The sequence below is a fragment of the Pongo pygmaeus genome, chromosome 13, assembly GCF_028885625.2.
Source record: "Pongo pygmaeus isolate AG05252 chromosome 13, NHGRI_mPonPyg2-v2.0_pri, whole genome shotgun sequence".
Lineage (NCBI taxonomy): Eukaryota > Metazoa > Chordata > Mammalia > Primates > Hominidae > Pongo > Pongo pygmaeus.
The window spans coordinates 30,400,736-30,414,795 of record NC_072386.2 but is presented as its reverse complement, the minus strand read 5'-3'; the positions used below and the strand labels follow the sequence as shown (position 1 = coordinate 30,414,795).

The 14,060-nt window shown below is 38.7% G+C and overlaps 1 protein-coding gene across 3 annotated transcripts in view; it reads left to right on the top strand.

Annotated features, from left to right (window-relative positions):
- The window catches only part of IFT74 (intraflagellar transport 74), a 118,557-nt gene that overhangs the window by 4,758 nt on the left and 99,739 nt on the right, over positions 1–14,060 (top strand). Inside the window, exons 1-3 of one of the 3 annotated variants that reach the window (XM_054502251.2) lie at positions 3,307–3,397; positions 4,202–4,486; positions 11,038–11,176. In XM_054502251.2, coding sequence (XP_054358226.1) covers positions 11,057–11,176 — 120 coding nt within the window. In that variant the 5' untranslated portion in view covers positions 3,307–3,397; positions 4,202–4,486; positions 11,038–11,056. Of the gene's footprint in view, positions 1–3,306; positions 3,398–4,201; positions 4,487–11,037; positions 11,177–14,060 lie in introns of those variants that run through there. The other 2 variants (XM_063650477.1, XM_054502253.2) reach the window with 2 other exon arrangements.

Below are 14,060 nucleotides of genomic sequence, written 5' to 3'. Positions count from 1 at the left end.
AATCGTTTTCAAGTTTTTGGTGCCCAAAGAGGAGAAAAACATTTTTCTAGTGCCAATACATTTAGTAAGCTTTTTTCTTGGCTTTTAGTGAGTTTTTTTGTTAAACATTTAAGGACACTTTGTCCTTTGTTTTCATATGCTTTGAAATATTATCTAGATAATTGCATAATTCATTAAAAGATGGCTAATGTGAATATTCATTATGATTTTTATCGTCCCCTTATTGAAAGTTTATTTAATTTTTTTTAACTTTTTTTTTTTTTTTTTTTTTTTTTTGACGAAGTCTTACTCTTGTCCCGAAGCTGGAGTGCAATGGCGCGATCTTGGCTCACTGCAGCCTCTGCCTCTAGGGTTCAAGCAATTCTCCTGCTTCAGCCTCCCGAGTAGCTGGGATTACAGGCGCCTGTCACCATGCCCGGCTAATTTTTGTATTTTTAGTAGAGACAGGGTTTCACCATGTTGGCCAGGCTGGTCTCGAACTCTTGACCCTCAGGTGATCCGCCTGACTAGGCCTCCCAAAGTGCTGGGATTACAGGTGTGAGCCACTGTGCCTGGCCGAAAGTTTATTTTTAAAAAGTAATAATAATGCATTCCTTGGTTTAAAATTCAAAAGACGTAAAGGATGCACATTTTCAAACCCTAACCACCCAGTTTTCCTCTCTGGAGGCTTATCAGTTTCTTGTGTTCTTCCCAAAGATTATTTATACAGATGCAAGAAAATGTTAACATTGAATACTTACTCACCTGAGTTTATATATCTTGGAAAACTTTCCATATTGTATGGGAAGAAGAAAGCTTTTCCTCTACCCTGTCATGTTCACTATTCAAGGGCCTGTGAGTTAAACTGACAAAAGACAAACAGGAGAAAAATATCAATTTCTTATGCATAAAACAGCCAACAAAAGCAGCAGCTGACTAGTCAAATGATTAAAGTTCAAGGCTTATATAACTAACTTAGTAGGGAAAATGGTGGGGGAGAAACAGCTTTTACAGGGAAGAAAATAGAAACATTGACTTTTAGGAGAACAAATAAGAAAGTTTGTATTCATGTTCATCTATACAGTTAGGAGTGGTGTTCTTCCGGGCCATAAGTTAGGGTATTTATGATAGCATCATTCCCCAGAAATTTTGCTTTTAGTCAGAAAAGGAACTCTCTGAGAAGGCTTTTTTCCCCCTTCATCAAATGCCTTCAGGCTAAAATAATATTTTTATACTAGCTCTGGGGTTCCTAGTCAGCCTCTGCAATATCAGTATACAAGGAGCATTCTTTTTTATAGATGGCCAAATTTTATGTGATTTTATGACTATAGCATTATTAATTCAGTGTTGTTTGATTTTTTTCCTAATCTTTCTCTGTAACAAACACTGCTCAAATGAATAACCTTGGACATCAGCATATGTCATTTATATGTATGAATTCAGTGTGAATATATGCTCACTTCCTAGAAGTGGAGTTACTGGGTCAAAGGACATGTGCATTTGGGTTTCTATAGCCATCTTCTTTCAATAGACACTCCTACCAGTGTATCCAAAATCTTATTTCAGTTGATGTACATATTCACTAGTAAGTTCACTAACTTTTCTCTATTTTACAGTAGAATAACTTAATGATGTCACTCCTCAAAGTTTCTTTTCTTTTTTAAAATTCATTTTTGTTTTCATTTTTTGTAGGGGGGTCTCACTATGTTGCCCAGGCCGGTCTTGAACTCCTGGCCTCAGTGTCCCTCCTGCCTTAGCCTCCCAAAGTGTTGGGATTAGAAGCATGAGCCCCCACACCTGGCCAAAAAGTTTATTTTCTTAAAAAACCTACAAACATCTTACAAAGACATTTTTGAGTTACTTTGTTAACATTTTTCTTCTGTGCACCCTGGGCTACGTAAGCATAACTGGCCATATTCTGTACCAAGTGGTATTGTCTTCATTGGGCCTTATTGTCCTTGACTCTACTGAGTACCCACTTGCTTCCTTCCCTACTCCCTCATTCTCCCTTTAAAACATCCAATCACTGCTGTACAAATCAAGGTTGAATTCCTTTCACATTGGACTATTTTCCCTATTGCAGTAGTAAATTATGGATAAAAATGTGTCCCTACTGTCAGGGTTTGTTATTTTTGACAACAAAAATAAATATATAACTGCAAGTTATAATGAGTGATATGTAGTGTTAAAATAATTAAATTGGAGTCCATTAGACTGAAGTCGCTCTAATGCACTGAGTTCCTACATGAGGAAACTGAAACTTAAAACGGAATCACAAGTGGCCAACTAGTCATCAGTTGTATCATCTTGAACTTCCCACAAGAACAGTCCAAATAAGGCAACTGCTCAAACTTTAACCAATCAAATAATTTCTTTGCTGTGCTCTGCATTTACTCTCTGAAAGCTTTCAACTACCTCTGGGGGAGCCCCAAACCACTTATGATTTGGAGCTGCCTAATTCATGAATTGCTGTCTGTTCAAATAAGCTCTTTAAAATTTTAACGTGCCAAAGTTTACCTTTTAACGGATAGAAATAGTACAGGGTGCACTGAGGACATATAATGAGGTGGGGGGCTAGAAGGAGTTGGAGCACTAATCTAGTATGGACTGCCAGAGAAGACCTCTCTAATAAAAGACATTTGGGTTAAGACTTGAATGATGAATAGGACTTTGGACAGTGAAAAGCAGAGGGACAAAGATTCCAGGAAGAGAGAATTGCAATGAAAAGGACTAGAGACAGAAAGGAACTGGAAACACAAGTAGTCTTACAATAAACTTAAAATTTGACATAACCTAATTACTAGCCAAATTACAACTTGATGTAACCTAATTCCAATTTGATATAACCTTAAAAGCAACAGAACCTAATACATAATGATCCAAAGTCAAATAAGATATGGTGCCTACTCTAAGGAAGCTCAGAGGCAAATAAGTGAGATGTATTCCTATTCTCTATTCCTTTTTCCTCATGAAAAAGATATGGGGACAGGGATCAATACTTATTACCCAAATGAGCTTAAGCAAATTATTTAATCTCTTTAAAACTTGGATAATAGTATCTGTCCTGCCAATTTCAACTGTTAATATCTGTCAGGGTCCTTAAGTACAAGAAACAGAAATCATCTATAAATGATATAAAAGCTGAAAATGAATTTATTAAAGGACATTAAGCAGCTCACAGACTCTCCCAGAAGCTGAAGAAACAAGCTAGAGGTTCTCCTCCCAATAAAGCCTCTGAGTACCTAACACTGCAGCTTGCACCAACACACTGATGCTGGACACTGGTTGCTGGTGATAGAACATTGCAGTCTCGGAAACGATGTAGTTACTGTGGCTGTCACCCTTACTTCAACAGACTCTCTCAAGTCCTGCTTCTGGTTGTCATTCAGGTTTGAGCTGGGTCCACCACATTAGACTGGTGAGTCTGGCAAGCAATAATACTCATGTCCCAGTAATAAGGAAGACTAGGAAAGCCAGTATCTGTCACTTTCAGTTCCTGTAAGGGTGTTGGGGGGCAGGGTAAGGGAGAAACTGCCAAAAGGATGACAAATGGCCACTGCAAATAGAGTGGGCTCAAATGAGATAATTACATGAAAATGTTTCACAAACTAAGGGAGAATTCAGCCACATGACATTATCTCATTTTGTATTGTATTGATTTTTAACTCCTCCAGGGCAGGCAAGTTGGAAATAATGTGTAAAATAATGTTAAAATCCCAATACATATGCAATCACATTTAAGCTGTATCAATGAAGATTGGAAGGAAACATACAGTAAAAGTTATTTTATTAGAGAAGTGGGATTTGAGGTGAAGTAATTAAATTAAAAAAAAAAGAAAAGAAAAGGACACTTTCTATTGAATTCACAGTCTTCCCCACAAACTTGGATCCAAATTCTAATGAAAGGAAGCTTAAAGACGCAAAGCTTCTGGTGAAAGGAAGAACGGAACAGTTGGTGCCAGAATGGCATCCATACTTCATGATGCGTTGTGTACGCTATGCCGTCCTAATAGTAAGGAAAACTACCACAAATTAGGAGTTTAGAAAATTGCACAATGCTGTCTACCACTTAATAACTTCAAATGTAACCTATTAACACGTTAGCCGACGTGAGTTTACATAGGGACATAGCAAAACTCACTAGTTACTTCAAGTAAGGCACACGGAGGTTGCTCTGATTACCAAGAAAATCAAACGTTCACATAAAATGTTTGTTTTCCAGCTGCCCCGCTGTTTTCCACTTTTTCCAAAAAGCACTCAAGGGTGGTGAAGAAACAAACATGTCCTCAATTCTCGCGAGAGCTCCGCGTGTAACCAAGGGCTGAGGCGGAGGATTGGTCACTCAGGATGAGGAGCGTCCGCTATCCCGCCCCCGTTGCCGGGATACGCCGGGGCGCCCGGCAGTTAGTGGGTAGGCCTGAGAGCCGAGGAAAACTGCGCGTGGGCCTCAGAAAGAAGTTAGGGCCCCCGCGAGCCGGGCAACCGCCCTCCTTCGGCGCCGGCGGAGGTGAGAAACCCCGGGTCCCATCTCTTCCTCCCTTCCTCCTACGTCTGTTCTCTTGCCTTGGAGATGCTCATCCGCTCCACACAAAACAGATTCAAACTCTGGGTCTTAGCTAACTGTTACCGTTGGGCCTGTAGCCAGGCCAGGCATGTACCAATTCTAGTCGAGCGAAGGGTGCGAACAGACCTCCTCCAACGGCCCGACCCCTCCCCCACCCCCCGCAGGAGACCCGCCAAGCACAGAGCAGAGGGAAGGACCACGATGGGCTGAAGGATTTTAGTCAAAGCGATAGATTTCTGCCTGTTACAGTGGAAGGGACTTACTTCTGTCTGTTGATCACAGTGCGGGCAGTTAGCAACTTTCCACTTATTCACCTGTGTGAGAATGGTTGGCTTAGGGAGGATAACGATAGTAATAATAATTAGAAGCTGATGTTTTAAATTTAATACTTATAATCTTCACAACAGCTCTGCAAGGTAGATGTCACTCTTCTGTTTTACAGAAGATGAAATCCTGAGGGGTTAAGTAAGGTGGCAAGATTATGCAGCTGCTAACTTTGTCAGCACTAGTTTGTATCGCTAATCATTCTGGATCCGAAGGCCAGGCTGCCTCTCTGATTGTGTGAATAACTGGAAATTGTGTGAATCTTTGATTGAATAACCCCATAGTTAGTGGTATATTTGTTGCTAATGCCCGCCTCTTAATCCCACTGGTAATAATATAATGGTAAGCTTTTTTTCACCACAGTAAAACGGTGGCAAAGAAAATTGGGTGAAATTTTTGTATGTTGTACATTTTCTCAAGGTTAGCAGGTGTTGCGGAAAGTCAAGGACCCCAAACGGAGGGACCGGCTGAAGCCATGACAGAAGAATGTGGATTGTGAAGATTTTGTGGACATTTATTAGTTCCCCAAATTAATACTTTTGTAATTTCTTATGCCTGTCTTTACTGCAGTCTCTAAACATAAATTGTAAAGATTTCATGGACACTTATCACTTCCCCAATCAATACCCTTGTGATTTCCTATGCCTGTTTTTACTTTAATCTCTTAATCCTGTCAGTTGAGGAGGATGTATATCGTTCCAGGACCCTGTAATAATTGCGTTAACTACAAAAATTGTACAGCATGTGTGTTTGAGCAATATGAAATGTGGGCACCCTGAAAAAAGAACAGGATAACAGCAGTTGTTCAGGGAATAAGAGAGATAACCTTAAACTCTGACCACCGGTGAGCCGGGCAGAACAGAGCCATATTCTCTTCTTTCAAAAGCAAATGGGAGAAATATCGCTGAATTCTTTTTCTCAGCATGGGATATCCCTGAGAAAGACAATGCGCACCTAGGAGTAGGTCGCTGAACTGGCCCCCCCGGGGTGTACCTGTCTCTTATGGTGGAGATTGCAGAGGTGAAATAAACTCGTCTCCCATAGAGCTCCCAGGCTTATTAGGAAGAGGAAATTCCCACCTAATGAATTTTGGTCAGACCGGTGGATCTCAAAACCCTGTCTCCTGATAAGATGTTATCAATGACAGTGGTGCCCAAAACTTCATTAGCAATTTTAATTTCGCTTTGGTCCTGTGGTCCTGTGATCTCGCCCTGCCTCCGCTTGCCTTGTGATATTCTATTACCCTGTTAAGTACTTGATGTCTGTCACCCACACCTATTCGTATACTCCCTCCCCTTTTGAAACTCCGTAATAAAAACTTGCTGGTTTTTGTGGCTTGTGGGGCATCACGGATCTTGCCAACGTGTGATGTCTCCCCCGGATGCGCAGCTTTAAAATTTCTCTGTTTTGTACTCTGTCCCTTTATTTCTCAAGCCAGCCAACGCTTAGGAAAATAGAAAAGAACCTACGTGATTATCGGAGCAGGTCCCCCGACAAGCAGGAAACCTAGAGTAATATCTTTTCCACTGGAAAAAGATGTTTATTGTACTCGTTTTCTTGTGGAAAAACCATCTTGATCATACACCCTGTCTTCCTTTTCAAAGAGTCGTTTCATGAAATTTCTTTTTCCGTTTGAAATTCTTTTGCTTTGTACATAGAGTTCAAAATGGCAAGGAATTAGAATCAGGGAGCTAGTGGGGTCAGGAAGATTGGTGGGAACATAGTCAAATGAGATATCTGAATGGAAATTTCAGATAAACAATTGAAAACTCAAAATTGGTGCCCAGTTGAAAGGGCAGAACTGTAGGCATTGATTAGTGAGCCGTACACATAGTTGGAGTTATAAAGATGCATGACTGTAGAAAGGACAGAAGCAGTCCAAGGACTGATGATGAGTAATGCTAAGAAAAGTCAGAAAAGTAGTACTGGACATAGAGTGTAGAAACAGAGAAATCATTTTAGTCCAACACACGCTTTGTTTGCCTTTTTTTTTTTTTTTTTTTGAGACAGAGTCTTGCTCAGTGGCCCAGGCTGGAGTGCAGTGGTGCGATCTCGGCTCACTGCAAGCTCCGCCTCCTGGGTTCACGCCATTCTGCTGCCTCAGCCTCCGGAGTAGCTGGAACTACGCCCGCCACCACGCCCGGCTAACTTTTTTTTTGTATTTTTAGTAGAGATGGGGTTTCACTATGTTAGCCAGGATGGTCTCGATCTCCTGACCTCGTGATCCACGCGCCTCAGCCTCCCAAAGTTCTGGGATTACAGACGTGAGCCACCGCGCCCGGTCACTTTGTTTGCTTTTTAACAATTTAGTAAATTTTTGTAATTGGCAATACCTTTATGTAGGAGGAAATTTAAAAGGTACAAGAGAGAACAAAGTTTTTGCTTATCACTGAGACAGATGTTGGGGATATAAAGACTATTAAGATTCAGCTCTTGCCATAAAGGGTGAGAAATACTTAAGCAGATCATTTCAAGTGGTGTGATAGGTTCTGGAAGAAAGTAATACGCAGGACGCATGGTAGCATGTAGAACAGGCCTATACACTGAAATTGAAGAAGACGAAGATTCCAAGACCAGTTGTGGACTGGTAATGGAAGGATTCCCAGAGAAAGTAACAGGAAAAATGTGTGTTAGGCAAGGGGACCACTTAAGAGGCTGGTATAATAGTCCACCTGAGACAGTGATGCCCTGAATTGGCCAGTGTTGTAGGTATAGAGAGTAAAGTACCTGTTAAACACTTAGGAACAAAATCAGTAGAACTAAACAAAACAAACTCAATAGAACTATGTGATCAGCCGTGGGAGTGAGGGAGAGGAAGATGTCAAGGACTAAATTTCTGACTTGTGTGACTAGGAGGTGACACCAAGAGGAAGGACAAATTTTGGGGAGATGATAATGAGTTTGGATTACATATGTTTATTTTGAAATATTTAGACATCTAAGTGGAGATGTTATTATTTGGATATAAACACCGCAAGCTGAGTGCTAAAATAAGTTGTGTGGAATCAGTTTATTAATTGTTAAAACCCTGAGTGTGGATAAGGGGGCCCAAGGAGAGTTTAGAGAGAGAAAAGAAAAAGATGGTGGATGGTATCTTAGAAAATGCTCTATATAAGGACAGATCAAGGAGACAGTAAAAAGAACCAGAAGAGAGGAAAGTGTCATGGAGATGTTTCATATAAATGTGGACACCAGTAAAGTAGGATGACATTTACATCACTGGCAATATTGGCAGGGGTCATTTGAATCAAACAGTAGCAATCCAGGAGATAGTGGGAAATGAAGCAGTAGAAAATAGTGGATATAAGCTATTCTTTTTTTGTTTTTTTTTTCTGAGACGGAGTCTCGCTTTGTCGCCCAGGCTAGAGTGCAGTGGCACGATCTCAGCTCACTGCAATTTCCGCCTTCCGGGTTCACACCATTCTCCTGCCTCAGCCTCCCGATTGGCTGGGACTACAGACGCTCGCCACCACGCCCGGCTAATTTTTTGTATTTTTTAGTAGAGACAGGGTTTCACCGTGTTAGCCAGGATGGTCTCGATCTCCTGACTTCATGATCCTCCCGCCTCGGCCTCCCAAAGTGCTGGGATTACAGGCATGAGCCGCCGCGCCCGGCCAAATATAAGCTATTCTTAGGAATTTGGCTGCATAAGGGAAGGATATATGGGACAGTTAGATAGAGGTGGATGCAAGATCAAGAAATAAGTTTTTGAAGGTAGGAAAGAATTGAACATGGTAACAGACTGAAGGAAAGGAGAAAGTTTAAAGATAATTGGTAGCAGTGAGGTTAATGCCACAAAGAAGATGGGATCAAGGGTAAATCAGAGTAAGATTGATCTTGAATGAGAGAAGGAATGGCTGTTGAGATTGGAGGGCAGGATGGATGTAGAGAAGTTTATGTGCCCCAAAGGTGATGGAGTTCAGGTTGTAATTTTCTTAAATGAGTCATCTGCCGAGAGTGGCAGGAACAGAGTTTAAATAGAAGAGTAGTTAAGGGTGAGAATTATCAAGTAGAGAAGTATCTTAACAAGGATAAATCATTTCTGAAATGAGGGTCCAGCTAAGATTTGTGACTATCACTTTGCATTACCCCAGTCTGTACAGTTGTATGATTTCCACCAGCAATGTTCAGCACTTTAGATTGGATGTAGAGAAGGGTTTCTGATTTTGCCAGATGGGCTGGCGAATAGTTCAAGGATACAAATTAGTTGATGGTGCTCATGAGACACTAATTTCATGAGAGAAGGAGGAGAGTTCTTAAACACCCTTGTCAAGGTATCACTAGTGACTTCTTGGATGGGGACTCCATTGGACATTTCAGTTTTCATCTTACTTGAATTTCCAACGTAAATGGCATGGCTCAGATTCCTGCCTTCTCTTGGCATCTCTGACACACACTCTTAGTTTTTTTCTTTGCTTTCTGGGCCTTAATTTTCAGTCTGTCGTACTAGATTTTCCTCTTGTGTGTAATCTGTATTTATTGATGTTCCTCAGGACAGAATCTTGGGCACTATTCTCTTTTTCTCCATATTCTGTCTCTCGATAAGTATCTTCATAACTATTTTATATGACCTACAATAGGACATACATTTTTATATTGTAGCCCAGTAAACACATATGTGTAAATTTATGTAAATATAGCTGAAACAAAAATTTACTGAAACAATGTTTACCCTTCATATTTTCAGTGAACTCTTTTTGTTTAAATTTTATTTCACGTTTAAGTATCTTGATCATAACCTGCAAAATTGTTTTCAGAACTTACTAATGGATGTGACCAACAATTTGAAAACTACTACTCTAAATTATGAGACAGAATTTTAAATAATATTATATTCTGATGAATAAAGGAGAGGGCTGATAAACTGGGAGAGAATCAGTGAATTAAGGAAATGGTTTCAAGGCAGGTATAGCAGAATGAAGATGAGAAAAGGGTAGAAGGAGAGGAGAAGACTGGAGAATAGAGTATTTCAATTAAGATGTTTGAGATGAAGCAATTCCAGATGATGACAAGCTCCATGTCTCGCCATGGCTATAAATTACTGAACTGGAGTTAAGATCATTGCTAAAGTTGAGGTCAGGGAACTGTGAAGCTGGAATGTTAGGTATTGGATCTAGTATCTAGATGGAAGTCATCCAGGATGATGGTGAGATTAGAATAGAGAAGCTGTGAACTAGGTACAAAAGACTTTAGTAAAGATAGAGGAGAGATTAGGAAGTCACTAATTACCAGCAACCAGGAAAGATGAAGGCAATATTGTTGCATTCCCAGATCCTCAGAGGAAGTGAATCTTGTTTATTTATTTATTTATTTATTTATTTTTTATTTTTGGGATGGAGTCTCACTGTGTCGCCTAGGCTGGAGTGCAGTGGCGCAATCTTGGCTCACTACAAACTCTGCCTCCCGGGTTCATGCCGTTCTCCTGCCTCAGCCTCCGGAGTAGCTGGGACTACAGGCACCTGCTACCACGCCCAGCTAATTTTTTGTATTTTTAGTAGAGACGGGGTTTCCCTGTGTTGGCCAGGATGGTCTCGATCTGCTGACCTCGTGATCCACCTGCCTTGGCCTCCCAAAGTGCTGGGGTTACATGTGTGAGCCACCGCGCCTGGCCTCTTGTTAATTTTTTTAAAGGTGTGGAAGAATGTTTTGAAAGTGACCCTGAGGAGCAAGAAAAGTGCCACCTCCTTTGCTTTAAAATTGTGGGACAGGAAGCTAAAACACTTGGACTACCGAAAGTGTTACTCTCAGGGGAAACCAAGATTCTGTTAAAGTTAAGAAAATAGAAAGTATTTGTAACAAGATTCAGAATATAAGAGTTAATCATGGACCAGAAAGGGCAGAGAAAGGATTAGGAGCAAAGAAAGATGTTGGCTATGACAGGAGAGAAAATTTACCAGAGTATGGGATGAGAATACTAAAGAAATGGATAATAGAGGGGCTTGCATTTTGGTAAGATAATAGAAAGATGAGGAAGGAATGTTGCAAGAAACAATCTCATAGTTGTAAATGGAGCACGATGTCATATTTGAACAAAATTAGCCTTGTAGTGGTACACAGAATGGCAGTTTGCAAGAACAATTGTTGTGAATTAAATGTAAGGGTATGATGGGTCATTATTGTCTTGCTAGAGAAGACATCAAAGGATTGAACTATTTATTGCTTCCAAACAGCGATTAAAGTGAAGAAACAATGGCCAGCAATCACAAATCTTCAGCAGCTCGCCCTGTTTCAAGAGGTGGAGTTGGGTTAACAGGAAGGCCTCCTTCTGGGATACGACCCCTATCAGGAAATATTCGAGTGGCAACTGCAGTAAGTTTGAAACAAATCTATTTACTTTGGGAGGCCAAGGTGGGAGGACCACTTGAGTCCAGGAGACTGGGGCTTCAGTGAACTATGATCATGCCACTGCACCCCAGTTTTTGAGTTTTTGAGACTCTGTCTCAAAAAAAAATCTGTTGAATGCTTGTGCATATATTGTGATAGAAGTTGGAAATCCCCTCTGTAATAAGAGATTCTACTTTGTTGTTTCTTTATTTCATAAGCATATTATTAAACATGTTTGTGTTGTTTTTTGGAAAGCATCTGGAAATGTAAATGTGGAAGAGTGTTTGAAAGACACTCTGGGAAGAAGATGCCTGCTTCTGCAGATACTCAATTTAAAGCTGCAATAATTTTAGTTGAATAGTGTATTGGGGCCAGAATAAAATGAAATGGAATAGACCAGAAATAGAATCAAGCATATAAGAATTTAGTTAATGATTAATGTGTGTTTCAAATCAGTTGGCAAAACATGGAGCATTCAATAGAACATTCCAATACTTGTTAAACCGTTTGTTTAAAAGTATTTTTAATCCTCTCTTATACCTTTTATCAGAATTCTACATAGTTTAGAAACTTGGTATTTCAAAAATGAAACCATAAATGTAGTAGAGGAAAATGTTGGGCTAGGCTTTCTAAAAGTGACAGAAATAACAAGTACTGAAAAGGAAAGTATTTTTATTATATATCTGAATATACAAAAAATAAAACACCATAAAAAATTAAAAGAGAAATGACAACTGGTACAAACATTTATAATATATATACCATATATAGGATCAGAATCTTAAAATTAAAAGGTAAACTTTACTAATTTTTAAGTGTTCTTTCTGTATTAAGACTACAAGCCTTATGTCCAATCAAAATTTCATGACATTTCTTTTGATGCTAGGGGTAATATTATAAAACTATTCTAAAAGTCATGTAGAACAATACAACAAAAATAAGAAAAAGTACAATACTCTAATGTAAAATATGTTATAGACAATGAGTGAAACAATATTCCGATTGCCATGGCACCTGGAGATAAACTCTAGTAAATGTTAAAGAGCTTAATATAAGAGAGTGTGTCATAAATAGTGAATAAGAGAAACACATCATATCAAGAAAAGTTAGATGAAGTTTTTGAGTTGATATTCTAAGCAGAAGGATATCCTGTAAAGATAATTATTACATTTGCATTATCATTATAATGTAAAAATTGGGAAACAACCTAGAAGACTTACAACAGGTGAATCTTAAATAATGGTATGTATATCCCTATAATAGGCTGTTAGATAGTCATTAGAAACTACTTTCAAGATATTTCAGAAAATAATATACTTTAACAAAAGTTTAAAAGTGATATCAATTTAACATAGAAAACATAAATTTATAAATACATAGAATTGAAATGGAAATAAATGAATAGACACAAATGTCCATAAATTTATCTGATGTTCACACAGGTGATTTCAACTGAGAAAGTGCAGCGGGCCAATACTCAAGCTCCTACAGTAGGCTAACTGCAAACTACAGATAATGTTGGGTCCTATGGTTAACTCATAAGAAGAGCAGCATTTTTTGGAGGGAATAATTTTGTTAAAGTCAGATTTTCCTAAAGTTTTCGGATTTTTTTTTTCTAGAGTTTCAGGTAATAATATTAGGACATCGTCATCAACTTAGACTGAAATAATTTTTCTAAAGTCTTCATACATAGGATAATAAGGGTATCTTTTTCTTTTATTCCAGTAAAAATTGATAATTAAATATTTATAAAAAGAATCTGACATTTATTGGCCACCTACTATTTGCCAGGCAAGTTATCTATTTGTTTATTTGTAAAATTTTAAAATTTGTATGTATTTATGGGGTAGATCAGTTGTCTTACATACATATGTTATGTAATGATGAAGTGTGGGCTTTTAGTGTACCCATCACCTGAATAGTGAACACTGTACCAAATATGTAATTTAGCAACCCTCACCTTCCTCCCACCCATCTTTTGTAATCTTTAGTGTCTATTATCTCACTCTGTATGTCCATATGTACCCATTGTTTAGCTCCCACTTATAAGTGAGAACATGCGGTATTTGACTTTCTCTTTCTGAATTGTTTCACTTAGGATCATGGCCTCTGGTTCCATCCATATTGCTGCAAAAGACATGATTTCATTCTTTATTATGGCAGAGTAGTGTTTCATAGTATGTGTATATATATATGTGTATATGTGTGTGTGTATATATATATGTATATACATGTATACCACATTTTCTTTACATAGCCCTCCGTCTCCATTGATGGACAGTCAGGTTTTTTTTCATATATTCGCTATTGTGGCAAGTAGTGTGATAAACAGGAATGCAGGTATCTTTTTGAAATAATGATTTCTTTCCTTTTGCAGTGGGATTGCTGGATCATATGATAGTTCTATTTTTAGTTTTTTGAGGAACTTCCATACTGTTCTCCATAGTGGTTATACTAACTTACATTCCCACCAACACTGTACAAAGGTTCCCTTTTCTCTATATATTTGTCAGCATTTGCCGTTGCCTTTCTTTTGGATAAAAGTCATTTTAACTGGGATGAGATGATATCTCATTGTAGTTTTGATTTGCATTTCTCTGATGATCAGTGATGTTGAGCACCTTTTCATATACCTGTTTGACGTTTGTGTATCTTCTTTTGAGAAGTTTTCTATTCAGACCTTTTGCCCATTTTTTATTGTATTATTAGAGTTTTTTGCTAGTGAGTTGTTGGAGCTGCTTATATATTCTGTTTATTAATTTCTTGTCAGATGGATAGTTTTCATATATTTTCTCCTATTATGTTGGTTGTCCCTTCACTTTGTTGATTGTTTGCTGTGCAGGTGTTTTTTAACTTGATGTGTTTCTAT